This window comes from Coffea arabica, chromosome 2c (assembly GCF_036785885.1).
Source record: "Coffea arabica cultivar ET-39 chromosome 2c, Coffea Arabica ET-39 HiFi, whole genome shotgun sequence".
Classification (NCBI taxonomy): Eukaryota; Viridiplantae; Streptophyta; class Magnoliopsida; order Gentianales; family Rubiaceae; genus Coffea; species Coffea arabica.
Genome location: NC_092312.1, coordinates 73,573,288 through 73,592,868, shown reverse-complemented (window position 1 = coordinate 73,592,868; position 19,581 = coordinate 73,573,288). Strand labels below are relative to the sequence as shown.

Genomic DNA, 19,581 nt, shown 5'->3' with positions numbered 1-19,581 from the left:
AAAAGTGAAAATTTGAAAAGGAAAAAGGGCCTCTATTTGTTTTTTCCCTCTCTCTCTCTCTTTTATAGCTAGTCTGGGAGGAAGGAAATTGATAGAAAAGAAAGGTTTTGAAAGGATTATAAATTTTTTCCATCGTTTGAGAGCAAAAGTGAGAAGGAAAAGAAGGGATTTGGAAAGACTTCACTTCCCTTTGTCTATTGAAAAACTTTTGTTGGGCGGAAAAGGAAGGAAGGCACGGTGCTTTAAGTGAATTTTTCAATACGACAATATTGCTCTCAATATCATGATACAAAAATTTTTAATTTCCGATGAATCTCTCAACTTACTTAATTCACATTTGTTTACTAAAAGAACAAATTTGTAAAGTAACTTATTTGAGTATCTTTTACTTTCATTTGTTTTCAACTCCCAAACAAAAGAAAACCACTTAATTCTTTTCTTTTTTAAAACTCCCAAACAACTTAAGTAGAGACTTTGATCCTTTCCCATCCTTTCTCTTCTTTTCTTTTCTATTCTAAACTCCCAAATTAGCTATCAGCGTAGGTAAGATATTGAGGTACTTGTTCAAATTGACTTCTTGCTTTGATGGCTTTTGCCCAAATGTATGATTTTGTTGCAAATTTTATGGATGAAGTGAAGGCATGCAAGTTAAAAAAAGATAGGGTTATCTCAAACTTGTATAAATTAGTGACTTTCTGAATCAGGCATATCGTCTTTCTAATCTTTTCATGGATACGATGCTCCGGGCATGTTGCTGCCCCTGCTGATAAGCATTTGGTCTATTTTGGCCAGCTTATCGCTTCATTTTAGAGGAGGCAAAAAGTCCCAAGACTCAATGCGCTCCCATGCTCGATCAAATTTGATTTGGACGGACCGGTTTGCAAAATACGGGACTAGAACTAACTGGGAATATACCTAATAATATCTATTTAAAATATGGATCTAATTAGAATTTACTTGAAAGTGCTCTCATAGGCCTTTCTTTTTCCCAAATGCGAAAAACATTATTGATTTTCCTAAAAATCAAAAATCACCCAATAATTTTGAGACATTTGATTAGCAAAATTCGAGTTTATTCTATCCAAATTTTTGAACTTCAAAAAGCAAGTTTACTTTCAAATCCCATGAAATTTTTAGTTTTCAAAAACTGAATTTAGAAAGAAAAAGATCAATTGAGGGCTAAAGCTCGTACTGAAAACAAGCCTCTTAGGCTGGAAAATGGGAATTTAGTTATCGTCAAGAAGAACGAAGGTGGCTGGCTTCTGTCTACTGCAAACTGTCTAGTGCCAGCATCAGCATCACAGATGTTAAGTTTGAAAATAGAGAGACCAAAAATTTTAAAAATAAAAAAATAAAAATAAATTTACCTCACAAGTAAGTAACCAAGAACTTGTGTTGACTTGACTAATAATGAGTGGTTTTGGATCATGATTTTTTGTATAAAAAAAAAAATTTACACGTTCCGTGAACACATTTCTCTTTTTTTTACGTCACATAAATCAAATCACTGTAGTTTTTTATTTTATTTTTTTTTTACAAAAACTTCTATAAAAATGGCAATCCAAACAAGTACAGTACAATGCGTCCGTAACTTTGAGTCATAGCATCATCTTGCTATTTGCCTGTTTCCCACCTAGTAAGAAACTAGAAAGTGTATATAGGTTTTTGTTCGTTGCTTGGCAATCTTATATTCTTTACCTCAGGATGATCAGCTTCTAGCCTTCTGCCCCTCATTTTACACTGCTCGCAGTCATATAGTATCTCATACAATGGCGTATATAAATAGCTGATAATACTAATTGCTACGAGTTTACTGGCAAAAATACGCGATTAAGATCTGTCCATGGCCGCAGGAGAGCCCCGGTCTCTGGAATACACACCAACATGGGTTGTGACCGTCGTCTGCTTTATTATTGTTCTCATATCTCTCGGGGCTGAGCGTGGTCTTCGTAGACTCGGAAAGGTATCCAAAATCTTCCTATCAAAATATTGCGTGAAAGAAAATCTGTTTTTCCAACTTGTTTTTAAGTGTACATAAATCTAATTTTCTGTTGTTTAATTTTGGATTCAGTTTTTCAAGCACGAGAAGCAAGAGTCATTGTTTGAGGCCTTACAGGAGGTCAAGGGAGGTCTGTGAATGTAGTATCCCAGAATTTCTGAGCAACAATATTCACTAATTTGCCTTATGATACTCACAAATTAATATTGGAACATTTGCTATTATCCTCTCCTTTGTTGCAGAATTGATGCTTCTGGGGTTTATTTCCTTACTCTTGACGGTGTTTCAAGGTCCAATAAGCCGTATATGCATTCCTCCTCATGCTGCAAACATCATGCTCCCATGCAAGCTTAAAACTGAGGCTTCCTCTGGTGGTTCTGAGCATCTTGACATCGCCAAACATGGGAGGAGGCTTTTGGCTGAAGATGTGAGCTTGGAAACTTGTGCACGCCAGGTATCATGTTTCCCAAAAAAAAAAAAAGTAATCTTTACTTTTACCTTCTGGTCTAAATGCACAGAATTCATGTATACATGGGTTCCGTTCTACTACTTAAAAGAAGATAATTTCCAAGTTTGTATGTTTGTGGTTTCGATTGTTTTTTCTTTCTTTTCTTGTTTATATGTTGGATTACATTTACAGGGAAAACTCCCACTGTTGTCACTGGAAGCATTGCATCAGCTGCACATTTTCATATTTGTGTTGGCTGTGGTTGATGTGATCTTCTGTGCTACCATCGTGCTCCTAGGAAGAGCAAAGGTGCTGCATTTGAAGCTCGTTATACAATAATGTGAAACATAGTAAAGTCCCACAGGAATTTTTCCTGCCTCGTTCGGAAGACAAGTTGCAAAGTGAATTTTATGAAAAAATTTGTTCCCTATATACTCGATTTAAATAAAAAAAATTTGTTGAGTGAGTAGAGGGGATCGGAGTTGGTTTTTAAGGCATAAACTAAAAAAAAAAAGTCATTATTAACAATCTTTTAACTTATCAATGATCTCCTGAATTCTTTCAGCATCTGAATTCTTGATTTCATCATATCCCACTATAGAATAGTCAAACTTCGGCCAATTCAAAGTGAAAAATGTTTCCTTTTATTTTAATTGAGAATATTTCATTCTCAATCACATCATAAATTACACTAGCTATTATTCTTGTGAAAACAGCATCCGAAATTGCTACATCAATGTTGGCCTTGGATATTTGTATAACTGCAATTCTGTAGTCTCTAATCTGTGTATTTATTGGATCTTCAAATAGTGCTGGAACATAACCTGTCTGCATTATGTTCCATCACATCCATAGACTGACTATCAAAAAATTCCAAAATTTGTAAGTTTCACCACCAAAAGTTGAAGCACTAGACCCAAAAGCTTTTTCTTGCCATTTTGACTTTTAACTAATAAAAGATCCTCACCAAATTTACTCATGCTTGTTAACAACTCAACACAATCTTCTACTAACAAATCTCTTAAACAACCTTCACAAAATTCTGCAAATTCTTACAAACTAGAAATAATCAAATACTAAAAATGTAGACAACTCCGAATAATTTATTTTTATCTTGGTGCTAGAAAATCTTGAAAAATCTAAATAGAAGTTGTATATTCCAACAAAAGGTCTGTTTGCCAAAATTTATAAAATCCATAGATTTAACCAAAAAAAAAAAAAGTGAACATGTCGGCAGTCTTTTTTTTATTAAAAAAATTTATCAATCATTTCTATTTGTTTGTTTCCATTCATTCGGTTAATATCCTGAGTATCTTTTATTTCATGAACTTGATCTCAACGCAGATAAAGCAGTGGAAGCCCTGGGAGGACTCAATTAGAAGCGAGTTGCAAAAACCACATGATAGAGGTAATTTTTCTAGCTAGACGCATTAGTTTTCAGAGCTGGCAAAAAAAAAAAAAAACAGTTCACTATTTAAGAAGGCACTACTATATATTCTACCAACGAGTAATTAGTTTGGTTAGTCTAATAAATTTTTCTGTGGTGTTTGTTGTACTTTTCTATTGCAGCTTATGAAATTTTTGTCCACCGAATATTCGAGGAGAGGGCAGGGAGACATTGGGAAAAGTCTACTGTTGTGAGTTGGATGGTGAGATTCTTTACCCTCTCCATTAATGAATTTTACTGAAATAATTTGATGCATCGGTGTTAATATTTAACTTTAGTTATCAATTGTCATATGATCTATTTTACTTGCTTATAAATATCTTTTATTTTTATTTTTAACAATTTTTTTAGACTCGCTTATAAATATCGTTTGCTAAAAGTAGTAGTTAGCTTAGGGGTTAATTATTTTTGCCTCCCTTATAATTTGGCCATCCCAGATGAAATATACCAGCACAATATACCCTTTTACACCTATGTCATGAATCCGACGATGATACTAGTGCATACACTGTCAGTGTTTATAAGATTTACTCTTCTTTTATTTTAACATTTAATAATCCTGAATAACCTAGGAGAATTCTGGTTTTTGTATGAAGTCTCTTACAGATTTTCTTGATCCTATCACGTTCCACTAAAAATTGGCAGATGAATGGGAAATAATTATCAAATTGGTCCTTAAGTATTCGTGGATTTGATAGGAATTTAAGGGTTTTGTGTTTATGGAAACTAAACATGGGTTTCTACCCTCTATTAAGATTCTTGTACCAGTTTCTTTTTTTTTTTCTTTTTCTTTATACTGTATAAATGTTTTGCTCCTTGTAATGGACAAAGAGATGGCTTGGCTCTTATCATTCTATACGTGGCAATAGAGAAGCTAAATTGGACAATTTACCTTTTGTTTTTGGAAAAAAAAAGGTAAATTTTTTATGTATGGACAATATATACATAAGTAGGTTTAGATGCATATCGTATATATAAATTTTAATTTTTAAATTTAAATTCAGATAATGTGACATATATCTAATCCCGTCAGTGTATACACTAACAGTGTAACAAAGATTAATTCTAAAAAAAAAAAAAATTTTCTGTACTATGAACTTGAACTCGCTTAATATATATGGAATACTCGGAGAAAGATGAGTTTCATATTTCAGACAGGCATTTAATTACTTAAATTGGTAGAAATGAACTATATATTTTCGTTTATGTAACTTCCAATCTTTAATCTCATAGAAATTTTTTTTGCTGGTTCAAATCTTTTGCAGGTATCGTTCTTCAGACAGTTTCTTGGCTCAGTTACCAAGTCAGACTACATTGTCTTGCGAGAAGGATTTATACGGGTACAACCATCATATAACATAGCTAATTAAAAGATGTAATTTGTGGTGTACACAATCTTCTATCATTCTTGATCGTGTATGTAGTCTACCTATCTTGCTTTCAGGCTCATTGTCCCTCCGTGCCTAACTTCGATTTTCACACTTACATGTTGCGGACCCTCGAACACGACTTCAAGAAAATAGTTGGCATAAGGTATAGCTACCTACCTATACACATTCAACTTCTCATATTCCAGACTATAATGAAAAGTCATTCCAACAATGTTGATGCCTGATCCTTAACAACAGCTGGTACTTATGGGTCTTTGCTATGATCTTTTTGTTGATAAATTTGGCAGGTATGTCAAATTCTTCTTTGGTTTCTGTATTTCATTCTTGTCAATGACGGCATTTGGAAAATTTATATCGATCCTGCCCTTCTGTGCATGGTTAATTGCTGCAGGGTGGCACTCGTACTTCTGGCTATCATTCCTGCCTTTAGTAGTGAGTAAATCAGCTTAATTTACCCCCTTAAATAGCTGTTACCTGCTCAGTTCATGCGGCTACTAAGGTTTTCATGAGGTTCAAATTGCAGCTACTACTTCTTGTGGGTGCTAAATTAGAGCACATAATTACTGAATTAGCTCAAGAGGTTGCAGAGAAAAGGAACGGAGAAGCTGAAGCACCACCGGTGAAGCCTTCTGATGAACTCTTTTGGTTTCATAGCCCAACTCTTTTTCTATACTTGATTCACTTCATACTATTTCAAAATTCATTCGGGATTGCTTTTCTTTTTTGGGTTTGGGTAAGCGAATTGATATTTTTTGCTAATGCATTGTTCTTGATCATGTGGAATAACTTCAAGAGTGCTAACCAAAAGCCGTTTTATCACCCTCCTCCAGGCCACATATGGGCTCAAATCATGCATTATGGAAAAATTGGGATTTATTATTCCAAGACTTGCTATAGGGTAATTACTATAGGAAAGAGTAATGTCTTTTGGTTTTTTTTTTTTTTTTTTTGGTTCCTTCTTCTTATGACTAAATAAATATTATAGCTTTCTTGCTCTTATTTTGTCCATTGATAAATATTTTGCCTGTGTAGGATACTTGTCCAAATCCTTTGCAGTTACAGTACTTTACCTTTATATGTTCTAGTTACACAGGTACTATAATTAAGAATGATACTGATGTTGAACTAAAAATTTTATATATTTCTTTTTTCTAGCTATTTACTTCATTATTATTATTACAGATGGGTAGCAAGTTTAAGCAAGGCTTGTTTGACGACTACATAAACTCGATTATTTCGAACTGGGCGCTAAGATTGAGACCTGGTTCTGCCACCGGTGGGAGTCATGGACTGGCTGGCGAATCTGTGGATAGCTAAGGTTGTGTTTGGATTCCATTTTCCGTCATTTTTCATGAAAAAATTACTGTAGCGATTTGATATATGTGAGGGAAAAAGGTGATAGAAAAATGTGATCATAAAAAACGACAATATTTTTCGACGGAAACAAGCAATCCAAACAAGGCCTTAAATGTTTCTGAGCATTCAACTCTTGATGGAGCCATTACAACATCAGTAATTGAGCTTAATCATCAAAATGAATCTCAAACACCATTTTCTTGATGATATTTGAATTTGAGGAAGATGTACTATCTAATTCATAAAGGGATAATTTGAGAAATATCCCTTGAGGTTTCTAACAATTTCACTAAGCTCCTCTGAGATTTGAAAAATTACACATACCTCCCTTGATTTGATAGTTTTAGTAACAAAATCTTAAAATAATACTGACTTGGTTAAAATTTTAAATGAATATCCAAAAACGCCCTTGTGTAATGAGTTTTAATTTACTTCCTTATAGAATTATAAGATTATCTAATGTAATTATAAGGAAAATGTGTCGACTTTTTCATATCCATACCTACTATTTGATAAACAACTATAATAATAATTTTATCACTATGATACGATATTTTTTATAGTATTTTATTATGAATTTAGATTTATAATATAGAAGATAAAACATTGAAATAATTGATTCAGAGTTTATGAATTTTTTGAATAGTGAAATTATCATAATTTAATAGTGGTTTTGGGAAATTTCTTTTTGATTTATTGTTAATTTTAATACCAAAAAATAGAAAACAAAGATTAGCAAAAAAAACATTGGGTTTGTTTGGATTCATTGTTTTTGAGTCTGTTTTTGAAAAACTGTTTTTCACATTCCAAATGCTACAGTAATGTGTATTTCAAAAACAACTCCAAAAACACTATATCCAAACAATATATCAAAAACAACTCCAAATACATATTTAATATGTTTATTTCAATTTGTATATTTCAATTATGTATAGGATATATATATTATATTAATTTATATTTTATTTTATATAAAATATATTTTTATATTTCTATAATATATTTATACAAATATTATGTATTATATAAATTATATATAATATAAATATGTAATTATACAAATTTATGAATATTAAATATTAAAAATTATATATTTAATATATACATAATATATATGTTTATGTATATTTATAATATACATTTATATTATGTATTATATATAATATTATGCATTTATACATTTATATTAATATACATAATATTAATTATACATTTATACATGATATTAATACCTTTATACATTTATATTTATTATATTAATACACCTATACATAATATTAATATATATATTTATAATATATTAATTTATACATTTATAATTTATACACATTTATAATAACATACATTTATACATTTATAAATACATTTATATTATGTATTATATATAATATAAATGCATTTATAAATACAAAAATGCATTTATTTATAAATATATATAAATGTATTATAAATACATAAATGTATATAAATATATAAATATAAAAATTATAATTTATAATTTATAATTTATACATTTAAATAATATTCACTTATAATTTATATATTTATAATAATATACATTTATATATTTATTTATAAATATATATAAATATTTATTTATAAATATATATAAATATTTATTTATAAATATATGTAAATATTCATTTATAAATATATGTAAATATTCATTTATAAATATATATAAATATTGATTTATAAATATATGTAAATATTCATTTATAAATATATATAAATATTGATTTATAAATATATGTAAATATTTATTTATAAATATATGTAAATATTCATTTATAAATATATGTAAATATTCATTTATAAATATATATAAATATTTATTTATAAATATATGTAAATATTCATTTATAAATGTATATAAATATTTATTTATAAATATATATAAATATTCATTTATAAATATTTATAAATATTCATTTATAAATATTTATAAAGGTATTTACAAAAATATATAAATATATTTATAAATAAATATATAATTTATAATTTATAATTTATACATTTATATAATATTCATTTACACATTTATAAAAATATTTATATTATGTATTATATATAATATAATACATTTATAATACATTTACATATATTTATATAAATATATAAATATATTTATCTATAAATATTTATAAATGTATTATAAATGCATAAATGTATATAAATATAAAAATATATAAATTATAAATTATAATTTATACATTTATATGATATTCATTTATAATTTATATATTTATAAATGTATTTATATTATTTATTATATATAATATAATACATTTATATTTATTTATAAATATATAAATTTATTTATTTATAAATATTTATAAATGTATTATAAATGCATAAATGTATATAAATATAATAATATAAAAATTGGAAATTATAATTTATACATTTTTACATTTATATGATATTCATTTATAATTTATACATTTATAATTTATATATTTTTATATAAATATATAAATATATTTATTTATAAATATTTATAAAAGTATTATAAATGCATAAATATTTATTGTTATAAAAATATAAAAATTATAAATTATAAAAACACTTGAAAATATGTTTTAAAAATACATCTAAAAATAATCCATAAAACATCTACAGTAAAAGTTTTTCATATAGTTTTTGAAAAACAACCCCAAAAATAACTAATCCAAACGGACTTGTATTTGAAAAACGAAATGCTACAGTGCTGTTTTTGAAAAACAACCCCAAAAACAGCTAATCCAAACGGACCCATTGGATTACGTATAAAGTTAACTCGTAAAAAAATCACTAATTTGGCATTTGGTTACAATAGAAACTAGAGATAATAGTGATAATTCTACAATTTTATTGTCAAAAATTAAAATAAGAAGGAAAAAGAATGAAAAAATAATTTTAAAAGTCATTCTAAATATATATATAAGCATACCAAACAAGGGAATTTCATTAAAATATTTATGAGTAGTATTGTCATTTTAAATGACAATAGAGCTATGTGCAATTTTTCAAAACTCTGAGGAGCTCAATGAAATTATCAGAAACCTTAGGGGAGGTTTCTGAAATTATCCCATTCATAAATGAACAGATAACAAAATTTTCTTCTCTTTTTTTTCAATTTTATTTTTCTTTTCTTGTCTTCTGTAAATAATAGCATCGGATTAATAAGATTAGTTTCTAATTTAAGCACGAATGAACTAGAGCAAATAGCTCATGTTTAAAGGGTTAAAATAATATTAAAAAAAAAAAACTCTTGAACATGATTTTGTTGGCAACCAATCACTTGTAAAAATTGTCATGCTGAACTATATATTACAACGACCTAAAAACAACATGCGATTATAGAGTACTGCATTTGGTCTAGAAACAAAAAAACATATGCCCAATGTCACTTCTCCATATACATGGTTTATACAGATTAAATTAGTCACATAGAGAGAGATATGTAGCTTGGGAAGAAGGGCAAAGTTGGATGCAAGAGGAGAAAGATTGTGGGGCAGTGACTGGTATGGAGAAGATGAGAATGGTTTGGAGTACCAGAGAGAGAGAGAGCTTTCATCTAAACTCTTATTTATGTCATTATACAAATGAAATGTGCGTAAAAGTGTGAATATTTATGAATGCTTATGACCATTTATATATTATTATGTATTCATATTCATGTGAAGTATATTTTAGGGTTTTTAGGAAAAAGGATTCTTAATCGAAATCGATGAATGTTGTATCCCAGACATCTTGATATTCTGATTAGAAATGATATTTCCTCTTGTTTTTTTTTTTTTTTAATTTGTTGATAGCTTGATCGTCAGTGATTATGATATTGATTTTTTCTCAATGTTCAGAGGTAATGATGGATTGGAAGTGAATAGAAGTGAGTTTATTTTGATATTGGAAATGAGAGCCGAATAAGCGTTTGCTTGACATTCAGAAAAACTTCCCATCCAGAAATCTGTACCCTATAGGAAATTACCTAACTTTGACTCAGTGACTATTAAAGAGGGATTAAGTCTCTCTTTGAACCCTGCATGCATTGAAAAAAATCCAAAGGACGTGTCAAACTACCTTTTTAATTTAGTCGAATCTTTGAGATAGATTAACTTATAAAAATATCATCGTTATCGAAAAAAAAAAAGAGATAGAGAAATCTGGTGAGAGCTTCTTTTTAAAAATTTTCCCTCTCTCTTGGGAATGGCGCTTGGCCTCTCTACTATGGGATAATTCAAAATACTAGTGTATCGATGATAATTTAATATTAAAATTTTAAAAAAATATATAAATTTTCAAGTCCTCGAATTGAACTCAAGCTTATCAAATAGTAAATGTGAATCAAACTCAAACTTAAATTAAAGCTCTAATACAAAATTTTGAATTTGAGTGTAGCAGTTTGAAAGTTCAATTCGACTTATTTAGAATTCTAAACTCCAATCTTTATTCAGCAAGAATAACTCCATCTTTAAATGCCGTTGGAAAGTTCCACAACTCTTCTTCATTCGTTCTCGCAAATTGACAAATTATGCATCTCCAAAACGGTCCCCTCGTCGAGGTGTGGAAGATTCTCGGTCAAATTTATTGTTCATGACTTAAACATGTTTTTTTTTTTTTTTGCTAATCTATCAATGATTCATGAAGGATACGAGTTGTTTTTTTATCGATTCCAATCCCCGGCCTCATTTTCCGGAGCCCCTATGGAGCCCCCTTTTGCATGTTTTTGCCTCATGTCCCAATTTATCAAGTAAATCTCACAATCATTGGAGCAATAATTGCAAGGTGTTGTATTTTTTTTCGTAACAACACATCGAATTTAGTCTAACTTATTTCTATTCCTATTCCTACTCTAGCCTACGCTAAGCGGGATAGTCCAATTGAGTCGAGAGAATCGACGGAGACTAAATTACCATTGCATCAAATAGGTGCACCACGCAACGTATAGATTTAGAAGAAATCACATATAATGGTACATTGATGGGAGGTACGGTCTGAACTCTTGACCTCCTATCCTATAGTATTTCATTGAGAGATATATACTTTTTTTATTAAACCCTAATTCCGAAAAACTAAAAATAATGGTTGTGTTTGGATTACATTTTCCGTCATTATTCATAGAAAAATTACTGTAACAATTTGATATATGTGAGGGAAAAAGGTGATAGGAAGATGTGATCACTGGTATCCACGTGTTGTAACCGGAAATGTAATAGTACTACAATTGTGCAACATTAGCAATGTTTTGAAATTCTGTAACTGTTACGTTTTGTGGGTCGCTTTTGTTGAGCAAAGAAAGGCATCATCAGACCCCCCATTAGAAAATGGGAACCTGCGAAAGGGCAAAAGAAAAGACATGGGCCCCGTTCAGCTGACGCATGCCCTTTAAATCAAATCAAGAATGGGGGGAAACTCGAACCTTCGGTTGGTTGACTCCTGACTCAGTCGGCATTTGAGAAATCAGAATTGAACGTGACTTGCAAATCACCCGCACAACACCCGTAATTGGTGTTGACTGTGGAGTTGAGATTCCGCAACCAAATTTCTGGGTTCTCACAGCGTTGGTCTAAGGTCCACCACTACCTACGCCATGACGTCTTCTCTGCCTCCTTTTTCTAGCTCGCACAACTAAGGCGCTGTTTGGCAAGTGATTTTTTTTGGATGTTTATTTGAAATTTTGCTATAACTTGTTGTAAAAATTGTAGTAAACATTTTTAATGTGTGTAAATTTTTGAATATTTTGAAATGTATAATTTACAAATTTTGAAATTTTTTTTGAGTTTATTGTAGTTAAAATTGTTAAAAATTTTATAATAAACAAACTCGGCTAAAAACTTGCTTGCCACACAAGGCCTAAATTAGAAGGTCCTTTATATAACTAAGATGGTTTTTTTTTTCTATTTAGTATTTTAGCAGCACACGATGAGTGCCCTAAACATAAGGTGATCAATTATTAATTTTGTTAAATTATTACGTACTACTTGAATTGAATCACTTTTTGATAAAAAGAAATTTAACATCGGACCTACTTTTTTATCGTTTATCATATTTTTCCAACAATTTGATATTATCTTGTTTACCGTATTTATCCAAACTACGTTGGTCTTTTTATGTGTAATTATTTCACCTTTGGCGGATTCTATATTATTATTTTTGCTATTAGCATCTGTACGGTGAACTTCATTTGGGCTTTGTCTGTTTATTTGATGGAAAGTCATATGAGAAGTGTGTAATGGGGAAAAATTAAGTGAAGTGAGGTAAAGAAAAAGGAATTCACTCCATTTGGATTACTATACTTTGGAGTTTTGTGGAAAAATGCACTGTAGTGATTTGATGTATGCGAGACAAAAATATGATTGAGAAATGTGTTTGTGAAAAACATAAAATTTTTTCTTAGAAACTGCAATCTAAACGATAAATGTAACAAGCAAATGATGCAAGAAAATATAAATTCCTGTGTTTATTTAGTCGAAAAGTTGTAGAAAAATTGACTGGTGTGCTCATTAATAGAAATATTCTACACTGAACTTCTTCTTTTTTTTTTGGCATTTAAAAAATATAAAAACATTTAATAAATATAATGTTTTGCATATTGAAGAGTTGTTTACCTTAAAGTTAGTCACATTCCTTAAGTTTATATCTAACCAAAATTATGTATACACTCACCTTTTTAGCACCCTTGTCATCAACTAGACCCATCTTAGCCAAACTCTTATCCAAAATCATCCAACTATTAAATTTCAATATCCTACAAGGCATGAATAAAATTAAAATGTTTTTTTTTTGTTTTGAGAGTAAATTATTTATCTGTATTATCAGCACATTTTTTTAACTATTTTTTTATCTCACATACATGATATTAAAAAAATGCTATATTAATTTTTTTCCAACAAAATTTTACTCTAGAAAAAGAAGAAGGTTCCACTAGAAAAAAAAAAAAGAAGGAAATATTCAGCAGGAAAAATAAAATGTATTATTTTCCAACACGTATAGATAACGCAACCGTTTTCTTGACGAACAAGACGCCAAACATTGCCCATTCAAACCACTCCACCTTGAAAAGTGCGGCTACAACCAACATTTGAGCAATTCAAACTTTTTGCTACTAATAGTCACATTTAAAAAATTCCAAAAACCTAGGAAGCTTCGTCAGCCCTTAGCTCAGAACCCAAAAAACCCTCCCTTTTTGTCTCAATTCCCTCTCTCTTCTTCAGTCTTCTGATCTCCGCTTTCTCCTTCACCCCAAATGATCAAACCCTAGGCGCACGAATCTCCCCCACTTTCTCTCCCTAAAACTATGCCGACGTTTTCGACTATAGAGCTTGAGAACCTACTGGAGCCGCGAGTTCGAGATTCCTACACGAAGCCGCCGTTATCGGACCGGATTGCAGCTCCCCCACCTCCACCGAAACGCGATGAAAGCTACGCCCTTCAAGGGAGGGAAATTTCAGTGTCTAAGGCCCCGCCGGCTCCCAGACACATTTACATATCTCCGGCGTTGTATGCAACTCCGAAACAGGCTCCGATTCCGGATACGGCGTCCGAGCCTTCGTCGCCGTCTCCTTATGTTGTGAATCACAAGCGTCGAGGTGGCGGAGTTGGAGTGGTTGGGAATCGGAATGGTGGTGGATTTGAAATTCCGGCGGAGGAGAAGGGAGGTGAATTGGTGGTGGTGGAGGAGGAGGCTGGGGAAGTGATGCAGGATAATTTTGGTGGCGGAGCTGAGGATGAATTATTTGGGGAGGAGGAAGATGGCTTTTTGGATCCGAGGTGCGAGTCCGAGAGTTTGGGGAGTAGAAATGAGGTGACTGGACAATTTGATTGTCGGAGTTTTGTTTCAAATCAAGGCGAATTTTTCGATGCAATTGAAGGTAAATATCTCTATTTCCATATAAAATTCTGTGTCTATTGTGGGTTTCTTAGATATTCAGCGAAAATTATTTGTGTTTAAATTATTGATGATAAATACCTGTGTTTGTTAGCTACACTTTCTTAAGGTTAGGTCAGTGGATTCATACGATATCTGTAAGGTTAGGTTAGTATATTTTTTCTTCATCATGGCTATTTTGTGTTTGAATTGTATTTTTCATGAATTTTCATGAAAAAAATTACTGTAGTGATTTGACGAATGCGAGGAAAAAAGGTAATAAGGTAATAGGGAAATGTGATCACCGGAAATGATGAAATTTTTTTACGAAAAACAGCAATCCAAACAAGGATAGTACAAAACTTGAATATGCCAGGAAACACACTATTTAAGGAGCTGGAGCTTGGCATTTAGCTTATGTACTGAGTTCTGGTGCTTTTATTTAATATAGTTTCATGAGCTGGTGAGAATAATGAGTACTTTCCTATTTTTTGAAAGAGGAGGAGCAACTGATGTTTTAGATGGTTTTCACAGATTTTTCCTCGGATACGTCTAATTCAAATGCACCTTCATATGACCCAAATCTCGAATCTGAATTGCGTTCCCTAAGGCTTAGTCTCCTGGAGGAGATTGAAAGGCGCAAGCAAGCTGAGGAGGATCTTAGCTTAATTCGCGGTCAGTGGCTGAGGATCATTGATCTTCTGTCTGAGGTTGGAATAGCTTTGCCTTCACCTTCAAATTCTAGTGGGAGTATGCAGCAAAACAATGCTGCATTTGAGGACCTCGCTCAAGAGGTTGTTGTTGCTAGATTTGTTGCACACGCAATAGGAATAGGTGAGGCACAAGCTGAAGCTGAAATAGCTGCAGAGGCAATCCTTGAATCCAAAGACCAGGAAATATCTCGGTTGCGTGACAAGCTGCAATACTATGAAGCTGTTAATCATGAAATGGCACAGAGGAATCAGGGAATCATAGGTACTTTCAGCTAATGTCTGCTTTGTTATTGAAGTACATGCCTAGCTGTTTTGTGTACTGAAGTTTCCTGAACAGTAGTGCTGCTGTTGGAATCCCTATCTTTTAATTTACTATTTTGTTTCGTATATATTTATGAATTAAGTGGTGAACATGTTTGGTTTTTATAGAGTTATGTTGCTTCTGCCAGTCATTATTTGGACCTACTGTATCTGCGACTTGCTACAGAATTGTTTGTTTTGAAGTTTTTAAGCATTTCTTGTATTCTTCATGATTTATCTGTTGATTTTTCTAATATTGCAGAGCTCGCAAGGCAGCAACGGCAGAGAAGAAAGATCCGAAGAAGGTGGTTTTGGAGTTGCATTGGAGTTTCAATTGCCATTGGGATTTCAGCAGTTGCTTACTCATACCTGCCTCAGGCAAGCAAGCATCAAGAAGGGTCTAGCTGTAGTGACGCCTCCACTGGTTCTTGCATCAGCAGCTTTGATACTGCTTAGGCATGGATTTTGGATGAATGTTGACTTTGTCCAAGACTCTGCAGGTTTTTTGCAATTTTGCTGCCTAATAATAGTAGTTGGTATAGCCTATGCAGAGATTTAGGCGCATTCCATTCTTGCAGTGTTAGGAAAATTTTCGTTGACATGACTATTCGGCAGATAATGTGCAGTCCAAAACTAATTGAACTAGAGTTGCAGAAGTGAACTTTGAAGGATAAGTATTCTTGACTTTTGCAGGGAATCATTTTCCCCCCTCCTCTTAATCTGAGAATACGATTCTCCACATTTTAAGGAGTGTGAAGATTTAAAAAGATCATTGCTGAAATTCAAGATGGATGATTGGCTTCTGACATATTAGCTGACCAGAGAAACTAACACAAATGCTGAAAAACAAGTTATGCAGAATCCCTGGCATGGCATTACTGCTGGTAATCACGATAGCTCCACCAATGAAACTGAAGAATGCTGCTCTGCTGCACATCAAAACATTTTCTTGGACAAATGCTTATTTTGATGGTAGAGATTTTGGCCAACATTTGTACCAATGAAATTTCCAGCCAGACGAGGCTTGTTTTCTTTTATTTTAAGATCTTTGGTTATATAACGGGACCAAGCTTATCAGTTGAACCCGTACTGATTGATAGATAACAGGATGTAGATTATCCCGTCAATGAGATCCTAAACTGTAAAAAAACTTGTAATTGGAACAAGACTGAGGAACTCACAGTACCATTTTAAGTCTAACAATTGTGAGGTAAAAATTCCAGCTGCACAAGAGTTTGGTTTACAGCAAATGGCAAATAGTCATTTCGTTATATGCCAGGTCTCAGCCAAGAAAAATCCTTTAAAATGCTTGTTCTGATGTAGGAGCTGTTTTTTTTTTTTTTTTTTTTCCTCACCTCCCGGCAGTTATCTTCTTTGATAGACTACAATCAGCACCTTAGAAAGTTATAAATGGATGGAACACGTTCCTTCAAAACCATAGCTACAGTGATTAAATTCACTGCATCGTTGCTAGCACAAGTTACGTGGCTAAAGAATGTGATCATCATTACAGAACCAAAATATTTCCTAAGCGTGCAAAAGTCACCTGGGCAATCAAAATGCATTTACACAGCAAAAAGAGAGAAGAAAAGAACTCATGTCTGCATCACAGGGTTCGCACAAAAAGTTTGACACTGAAACATCACTTCTTGAAACTAGAGTTCAAAATAGTAGAGTTTCCATCTATGTCAAAGGGGCTGCTATGATTGCGTCTGGAAAACATAACTTGTCCAATATATACTTCCCCAGGCCGTAATCTGGTATTTAGGAGTTTCCCAGTGCAAGATCATGCCACGTATCGCCATCAACTTGCTGAACCTCTTGATCTGAGGAGCAATCCAGTTCACAATAAGTCAGATGAAAAGTATAACAAATGCAAAAGGATGGAACTTTCATATGAGCAAGATAGCAAGCTTAACTAAGTCATAAATTGTCGCATCAATGATTTGAAAGACTTGTATATGAAATTCTCAGTCTTTCATTAATTCAAAAGCTTTAGATCCATACCAGCATAAAGTTTCAGTTATATTTGTCTATATCCAATATAGTCGCATGTAGATGAAAACATCACTCACATTGAGACTGTTCAAGAAATTAAACAACTACTTTAGACAAAACTAAACTCCAGAACTTGTGGAAGCCAAGCAAAGGTATTCCAATTCGTGATTGTGATATATAATTTCCGTGATAGAGGAGACATTTGTTACAAATAGCTACATAAAGATCATCGTCCAGTAAAATATAGTACTTTTCTTAGATACTTGAAAGGCATATTGCCAATAAGCCATCTAAACTGCAGGATCTCCTAATCTTTGTGAACTGAAACTCATGACTTCAAACCAAGCATCTATGAAAGCTGTTCAGTTTCATCTTGTAAAATGATGATTGGCAAAGATACAGTCAACCACAATCCTGCAATCCACTTCATGTGGCATTCAAACAGTTCAATGAAGATTGACCTCATCTGGTTTCTGTACAGCATTTGTAAAGACCCATTCCCTAGCCAATACAGCTGAAAAATGGCATCCACATGCATTTTCAATAAAACTGAGTACAAGGCAATAAGATTAAGTATATGTTTCCCTGAAGTGGACGTAATGATTCTCGTTACCAGTATCTGATTTTGATCATGGCTCTTCTAAAACTTAAAGCATTCTTTTTATATTTTTTCAGGTAAAGAATCTGATCGAGTTCTATGTACAAAGAGACAAAATGTAATTAAACAATCAATTAACGTGTAGATAAAGAGATACCACGTAATTGTAACCATACAACTACCTAGAATGGTATTCTATTTGTCATCCAAAGTCGAGCAATGACATGCATATGATTTTCATTCTATTTACTCCAAAATTCTATGCATTTCGGTAGTACAATACCAAAAGTGAAAACAAGACATTTGGATCTGGATACATGTTGCGCAATCCTTTATACTATTAGAAACTATTGCTAGTTAATCAGCCCACGAGATCGGGAGTTTTCCTTGATATCAAGAGTCTCAGACCATGCCTTTAGGAATGCTTAAAATCCAGCTATCTACATATATCCAACAACTTCATAAACACACCAAAAGAACGAGGTAAAAGGAAAAAAAGAAACCAAAAAATGGAAAACTGAAACATCTGGCATCTTCTTTATATTTTCCTAAGAGAGGATGTATAAAAGCTCAAATTTTTGGTAGCTTGAAAACTGGAAAAATAACGAAAACGGGATTAACAATATGTTCAGATATACTAACAAAATTTCAAAACCCACATCATTATTGTACAATCACGGGACTACTCATGCCGCAAAATCAACCAAAGCTTCTTGTTTTCAAGAAAACAATCAACAAAAGAAAAAAGAATTAGTTAAAAATAGGGTGGAAAAGAAGGTCCCCAAAATTGATTAACTAAAACTAGGGTGGAAAAGAAGCATACTAGAATCTTCAGTGTCATCAGTTCTGGAAACAAGTACAGGTGGTAACGGAAGATCTGCACCAAAAAAAGAAAAAGATTCAAATATATTTAGAATCCATAATCAGCCTGTAGCAGCAAAATTTTATTTAGGTCAGGGAGGGAACAGGATACCATCATCTGGAAGGGTGTCTCTCATCCAATCTTCATCTACTATATCGATCAGAATCCCCAGGCTCGGGCATTCCGCCATACCCTTCCTTCCTTTCTTCCTGCTGTGTGACTCTGTGAAAGAGGGACTCAGTTGTAGTGGTGCGCCAGTACCAGTAGCAATTGCGATTGAATTTTGAAAAATACACTTCACGACTTCAGTTTCAGCCTTATATATTTGTTTTCCCGAGCAAATTTTATAGTAATTTGTCAGGGTAATCAATATTTGGTCATCTAATTATTAACATTATGTTTTTACTCGTTGAATTATCAAATGTGTAAATTTTGAGCCATTCGCCTGATTTTACTGTTAACTTTGCCGATCTAAGAGTTGCACAATTCACGAAACATATTATTAATAACAGATCTCGTAGAATTAATGGAAAAATCAAATGAAATAATTCAAAATTTACACTTTTGATAATTTATTAAGTAAAAATATACTATTAATAGTTAGTATTGCCATGAACTAA

General features: G+C 31.9%; 3 protein-coding genes across 5 annotated transcripts; 2 read left to right on the top strand and 1 right to left on the bottom strand.

The window, feature by feature from the left end:
* The first annotated feature begins 1,715 nt into the window (after positions 1-1,715).
* Positions 1,716-6,766, top strand: LOC113727907 (MLO-like protein 13). Its single transcript, XM_072077319.1, has 13 exons — positions 1,716-1,963; positions 2,072-2,129; positions 2,242-2,453; positions 3,792-3,855; positions 4,017-4,096; positions 5,160-5,234; positions 5,339-5,427; positions 5,523-5,572; positions 5,677-5,717; positions 5,809-6,018; positions 6,116-6,183; positions 6,318-6,378; positions 6,468-6,766. The coding sequence occupies exons 1-13, from the start codon at positions 1,844-1,846 to the stop codon at positions 6,600-6,602; spliced, it is 1,263 nt and encodes a 420-aa protein (XP_071933420.1). The 5' UTR covers positions 1,716-1,843; the 3' UTR covers positions 6,603-6,766.
* A 6,936-nt stretch (positions 6,767-13,702) lies between these two features.
* LOC113727905 (uncharacterized) lies at positions 13,703-16,586 on the top strand. 2 transcript variants are annotated; one of them, XM_072076418.1, is made up of 4 exons: positions 13,703-14,494; positions 15,025-15,465; positions 15,766-16,003; positions 16,197-16,586. In XM_072076418.1, the coding sequence occupies exons 1-3, from the start codon at positions 13,921-13,923 to the stop codon at positions 15,957-15,959; spliced, it is 1,209 nt and encodes a 402-aa protein (XP_071932519.1). In that variant the 5' UTR covers positions 13,703-13,920; the 3' UTR covers positions 15,960-16,003; positions 16,197-16,586. The 2 variants fall into 2 exon arrangements, with proteins under 2 accessions (XP_071932519.1, XP_027108104.1); XM_027252303.2 differs by having other exon boundaries at positions 15,766-16,586.
* A 345-nt stretch (positions 16,587-16,931) lies between these two features.
* LOC113727906 (anaphase-promoting complex subunit 13) lies at positions 16,932-19,311 on the bottom strand. Of its 2 annotated transcripts, none has more exons than XM_027252304.2 (3): positions 19,073-19,282; positions 18,923-18,976; positions 16,932-17,329 (listed from the first exon to the last, which is right to left on the bottom strand). In XM_027252304.2, exons 1-3 carry the CDS (start codon positions 19,149-19,151, stop codon positions 17,268-17,270), a joined length of 195 nt encoding a protein of 64 aa, XP_027108105.1. In that variant the 5' UTR covers positions 19,152-19,282; the 3' UTR covers positions 16,932-17,267. The 2 variants fall into 2 exon arrangements, with proteins under 2 accessions (XP_027108105.1, XP_071932520.1); XM_072076419.1 differs by having other exon boundaries at positions 17,260-18,015; positions 19,073-19,311.
* Between the last annotated feature and the right edge of the window lie 270 nt (positions 19,312-19,581).